Source organism: Oppia nitens, unplaced genomic scaffold, assembly GCF_028296485.1.
Source record: "Oppia nitens isolate AA-2021 unplaced genomic scaffold, nextdenovo-longstitch-racon4-pilon3 scaffold29_pilon_pilon_pilon, whole genome shotgun sequence".
NCBI classification, from domain to species: domain Eukaryota; kingdom Metazoa; phylum Arthropoda; class Arachnida; order Sarcoptiformes; family Oppiidae; genus Oppia; species Oppia nitens.
In genome coordinates this window covers 1,164,919-1,170,918 of record NW_026533209.1, presented here as the reverse complement: position 1 = coordinate 1,170,918, position 6,000 = coordinate 1,164,919, and the positions used below count along the sequence as shown (strand labels likewise).

General features: G+C 27.6%; 2 protein-coding genes across 3 annotated transcripts; both read right to left on the bottom strand.

The window, feature by feature from the left end:
- Positions 1-1,168: 1,168 nt before the first annotated feature.
- Positions 1,169-2,296, bottom strand: LOC128954765 (decapping and exoribonuclease protein-like). The gene has a single exon (XM_054300361.1). The coding sequence runs from the start codon at positions 2,294-2,296 to the stop codon at positions 1,169-1,171; it is 1,128 nt and encodes a 375-aa protein (XP_054156336.1).
- A 2,039-nt stretch (positions 2,297-4,335) lies between these two features.
- LOC128954778 (uncharacterized) lies at positions 4,336-5,733 on the bottom strand. 2 transcript variants are annotated; one of them, XM_054300376.1, is made up of 2 exons: positions 5,440-5,733; positions 4,336-5,345 (listed from the first exon to the last, which is right to left on the bottom strand). In XM_054300376.1, the coding sequence occupies exons 1-2, from the start codon at positions 5,440-5,442 to the stop codon at positions 4,446-4,448; spliced, it is 903 nt and encodes a 300-aa protein (XP_054156351.1). In that variant the 5' UTR covers positions 5,443-5,733; the 3' UTR covers positions 4,336-4,445. The 2 variants fall into 2 exon arrangements, with proteins under 2 accessions (XP_054156351.1, XP_054156352.1); XM_054300377.1 differs by having other exon boundaries at positions 5,598-5,733.
- Positions 5,734-6,000: the final 267 nt, after the last annotated feature.

The window sequence follows — 6,000 nt, the reverse complement described above, 5'->3', positions numbered from 1 at the left end:
GCAAATATTAATTATACACAAATTAAGTTATAAATAAATTCAAGTTTATTGTGTTACGTTAAATAATTTTAAGTTATTAATTTTAATAATAACATTACATTAATTTGGTTTGATTAGTAAAATATGAATTTCAAAAACATGAAATAATTTTCAATTAAAAAGGCAAATATTAATTATACACAAATTAAGTTATAAATAAATTCAAGTTTATTGTGTTACGTTAAATAATTTTAAGTTATTAATTTTAATAATAACATTACATTAATTTGGTTTGATTAGTAAAATATGAATTTCAAAAACATGAAATAATTTTCAATTAAAAAGGCAAATATTAATTATACACAAATTAAGTTATAAATAAATTCAAGTTTATTGTGTTACGTTAAATAATTTTAAGTTATTAATTTTAATAATAACATTACATTAATTTGGTTTGATTAGTAAAATATGAATTTCAAAAACATGAAATAATTTTCAATTAAAAAGGCAAATATTAATTATACACAAATTAAGTTATAAATAAATTCAAGTTTATTGAGTTATGTTTAATAATTAAATATATAAATTTATTTTATAACAACAAAAACAAGTACTTTTCTCAATAAAACTTTGTTTTTTAGGTAATGATTTCTATCATTTTCAACTTGCTAAAATTTATAATTAAAGTAGCATTTAATTTACTTATTAACAATTTATTATATAGTCATTTCATGTTAATCAAATAAATTTCAATATATTTTTATGCAACAAAAATTTATTAAAGTAACAAAAACATTCAAAATTATTTAAATAGTTAAATTGAAATATATTAATAATAATAATATTTTATATCATAATCATATTTTTTAGAAACAAATGATAAATTAGTACTTAAATACTAATTATAGAAGTAATTACTAATTAGTCGTATATTATAAATATAAGCAATATTTTTAAAACAAAAGCAATATTTGATAATTATTAAGTAATTTATGAAATTAATATGTAATACAAGTAAACAATTATATATGTATCGAATATATAGTCTAATTAAATGAAAAAATATTTTAAATGAATATATTAAATGAAAAATTATAAAAAAAACCCCAAAAAACAATGTAATAACAATTTTTCTTTGATTTGTGTATTTGAAACCATACTTTTTTATTATCTTAAATACCCTTTTTTATCACTCCTTAAACACCTCGACATACCAATTGGGTAATACCTCAAAATCTGTCGGTTTTATCATTTTAGTACAAGTGATGACATGACGGGGACGACACTCAAACAGATAGACCAGATCTGGGTTGTCATCGATGACCACTTGTTTGACATGTGTTAGGAAATCATTCATAAAATTCAGGCAAACTTCTGGCGTCCAAAAGGTATTCTCTCGAAGACTGTCTACTTTGATCTCTTGGACAGTCTTTACCATCAATCGGTCATCTCTTATACCGCAATGAATGATCGGTACACCAATCAGGTGGGTATGTGCCCACCATTGAAGCAATTTATGTCGATTTAATTTTTTAGCGCATTTCAGTTCAACAAATTGATCCAAACTGTTCGACTTTGACCACTTATCGGCCAAACAGTCCAACTTTGACGTAAATATTACCGAATGTACCGAACGTTTGGGTGCATTAGTGGTCATTTGTGTCTTAATAACTCCAATATAGCCGTTACGATCAAACTCGTCCAGATCTGATGCCCGGTTCGGGTCAGTGCTGGTCAAGTACTTCTCGAAACGATAGCCACTGAACGACATTTGATTTAATGAGTCGCTCTTCGGTTGTTGTGTTGGCCAAAATGGACACAAATATATATTTCCGCGAAATTTTACGGCAGCTATAGTTAACTGTTCGATGCGTTGATACGGATAAGTCATAATATAAGCCAAAACGCGACGAGTGGTTACAAAATCTGCGTCAAGAAGTGGTCGATGACTATCCGATTCTTGGATATTAATGGATATCCATTTCAATAGTTTATCCAATTTAGAGTTACCCCACTCTCCATAACGTACTGACTTGTCGTAGCCATGAGTCAGATCCAGTATTATCGGTGACGGTATGTGAAGATACTTGAGCTCAGATGCATTGCCAACATATTCGCGTTCGTCGTCTTCGAGTCGATGTCTGACAGAATAGTAACCAATTTTCTCGGGTCTGTCCAACAATACCTTTGACTCGTCGTCTTTGACTACGGCCAGTGATCTGACATCACTTTTCTTGTCATTGCTTTCGAGTCGGATCTCTTTGAATGCCGCCTCGAGATCCTTAAACTTCGACTCTGGACCGAAACTGACCGGCATTTTCCGGTCGACCGGCTGTTTGTGACCAACAATCAGCCAATTATTATAAGTTATTATTATTAAGTAATTTTTTTAAAGGAAACTATCGGACAAAATGACTATTAAGTCTACGTGTTTAACACCTACTGGTTCTTACATTGAGACACACCATCACATCATGATATGTGTCATCAAATAAACCTATTTTTATTATACTATCGTGTGATTCACTAATATGATGACCAAACCCAAGAAAAACTTCCAAAATTTATAAAAATTAATACTAAAATACTAAAATTAATTAATTTTTTCATCTACCATAAAATATATTAACAAAAAAATTAACTATAAATATAATTACAAGTGTAATATAAATTGATTTGGATAAATAATTATTTTTTTTTATTAAAATAAGATATAATAAATAAATAATTATATACTATGTATTTTGTACTAAATAATAATAATTATTATTATTTAAAGGATAAAACTTTTTTCTCAATGGTAATCATACCTAATAATTATTAAACCAGACTATATTCAAAAAAATAGTTGAATGTTTAGTCAATATTATAATAAAAATGACCATGATGATTTATTGGTTATAAAATAGCTAGTATTATATATGAATTATGATTAATAGTTGTAAAAAAATTTCAAACAAATATTGAGTAATAATTATTTTATTTTTTAAGTATTAGCAATACATTTGGTTAGAAATATTAACTTAAAATATATTATTATTATTATAAGTATTATTATAATTATTAGTAATTCCAATGTCAAACAATTTTTTTCTAACTACTGTTGTATTTATTAAATAATTATATTTATAATTAAAATTATTTAAAATTACTAAAAAAACACATTTAGATTAATATTTACTTAAGTAAATAATTATAAAAATTATATAAAATCTAATAAAAGTTTATAAATATTGACATAAACTACAATATTTAAACACAAACTATAGTTTAATAATAAATTATAATTTTATTGCTAATAATTTATTTCTATGTTGTTTTTTTAATTATAAAATACTATACAAACAAAAATTATTTTATAAATTATTATCTTTTTTTGAAGATTAAATCTATCAATCAATCAAAATTATTTGCACACACTTTTCTTTTAATAATAAACAAATACAATATTTATACAATAAATTATCAAATCAATAAATAAAATCTACAAAATTTGATTAATTATATCGAAAATACTAATAATAAAATCTTTACTAAACAATACATTAGAAATAAATTATCGAAAATTTATTTTTAGAAACTCTAGTAATATATAAATAGGAGGAAAAACTTTAGCAAAAAAATAATATAATTAATAAATATTATAATAATAATAATAATAATAATAAAACAGTTGTGTTTAATACTAGACTAATGTCTAATAAAGTTATTGGTCTACTATTATTGGCCGCATGTCTGGTCATTATTGGTATAACTGGATGTCCATTGAATGGTACCTCCGCTTCTGTGGCTATTGATATGTCAAAACTTGATTCATTTGATACGGACGCGCCTCCCGTGACCACTGAGTTTACATTTGAACGCAAACGTCGGTCACCTAATGGCGGTAAAGGTGGGGGTCATTCGGGTGGCGGCGGCGGTCATCATGTTATGTAAATCAATGGATTTTTTAAAAAATGTACGAAAATATGATAATTTTTCTTTTAATTATTTAATTTTTTTTATTTATAATTATATTTATATTTAAATACAACATAATATATTTGAATATAAGCCAAAATATTTATTTTATTTTCAATATTATTAACTTTGTTTTCACATTATATTATATTTTAAATAATATTAATATATATATATAAATAAATAAAATATTACATTTATTTTGTTTTAAAATTTTTATTTTTTTTTTTTGTTTAATTGATTAACAATTTTTGCTATAACTACTACAACATAATAAAAATCAAAAAATAAATATTAAAATTAAAGTTTATATAACTATTTAAAAATTAATTAAGTAAAAATAATTATAAATATTAATTCATTCAAGTAATAAAATTAGGATTAAATAAATAACAAAATTATTATAATAATTATTATAAATAAGAATAATTATATCTAATTATAAAAAGAGGATTAAAATAGAGATTTTATAATAATAATTAAATCAATTGATTTTTTCTGATTTTTCACACTTTAAGACTCTCGAAGTCTTCGGCAAACTTTTCGGCGTTCAATTGCATGTCATCACCGGTGGACATACTGTTGTTGTCGGCATTGTTGGTCACAATTTGACTGAATCTTTTGCGTAATTCATTTTGCAGGTTATCGTCAATCGGTTGTTTGCATTGCACACAATAAATGCCATTCTTCTCATTGCCGACGGCGGCGGTGGCGGCAGTGCTGGTCGTATCGCGAGCCGACAAACCAAACAACTCTTTCAGACACTTACGATGGTATAGATGTCCGCATTCCAGTACTTCTGTGTCGACCAACGGTCTAATTGGATGCCAACATAGTGTGCACTGAGATATGTTAGTGAACATCATTGATGAGGACATCCATCCTCTCTTAAAATAACATTTGCGCCACTTTTTCATAAACTTTTTGGCCATCTTTTTCTGTTTCTTTGCCAACTTTTTGCACTTCTTATTCTTTTTGCATTTCTTGTCTTCGCTGTCACTATCGCTGGACGACGAACTGGTTGACGATGAAGTGCCTGAAGAACTGGATGAGCTCGCGGCCCACATCTGACGCGGATCGGCGGCAAATCCATAGCCCCAGTGCCCGCCGTGCATCCGATGATGTCCTCCATGATGGCCACGACTTACGTGACCGCCTCTGTGCGGTCCAAATGGTCCAACACTGCCCAATCGAGGATCGACAAAGCCGGGGGCGGCGGCGGCGGCCGCCTGTTCATCGGCTGATGGCATAGGACCCATAAATCCGTGTCCCGGGAATCCATGTCCAGGAAACCCATGTCGAGTAAATCCATGTCCACCAAACCCATGTTCAGGAAATCTGTGGTGTCCGTGATGTCCATGTTTTTGGTGGTGATCGCCGTGTCTTTTGCCCATTGCTTTAATCCACTGTTAATATAAATTTTTTTAAAAATAAATATTAAATTATTATAATTATTATTAATTATAAAAACTTTTTGAAAGTAGCGTAATATTTACGAACCATATAAAACAAATTATTCTTTAATAAAAAACAAGTCAAGAAAAAGTTTGTAAAGTTTAAAGTTTTTATTATATAACTGGATGTTATTATTATAAGTAAAAAAAACTCAATTCACAATATTTTGATGTCAACTATCAGAGCACCGGGAGTTTATATACCTGTGAATCGTAGAATAAATTTCAGTTACAGTGATTCACTATCCACTCATACAGTGTTTTCATATCAATTCAACTGTACCCAACACTAATGCAATATTATTGTCAGTATATCAATGAGTAAAGCCTATGAATTTGATACATAAGAGCAGTGCACAGCAATGCTAAACACACTGTTATTCTGCTTTATATTCTGTGATCGCACTGTCATGTTATGCAATGTTACGTAAGTATTGTACTGTTGATAGCACTCTGTCTTAGTAGTTATGTATGTGTAGGTACTGTATGTCTGTATGTGTAAAGTATGTATGTATAGCCTATAAAGTATAGGTAATTTATTTATTTGTATGTCTATGTGTATAAATATGTATGTATGTCCTTGAATTTATATGCAATATTAAAGAAA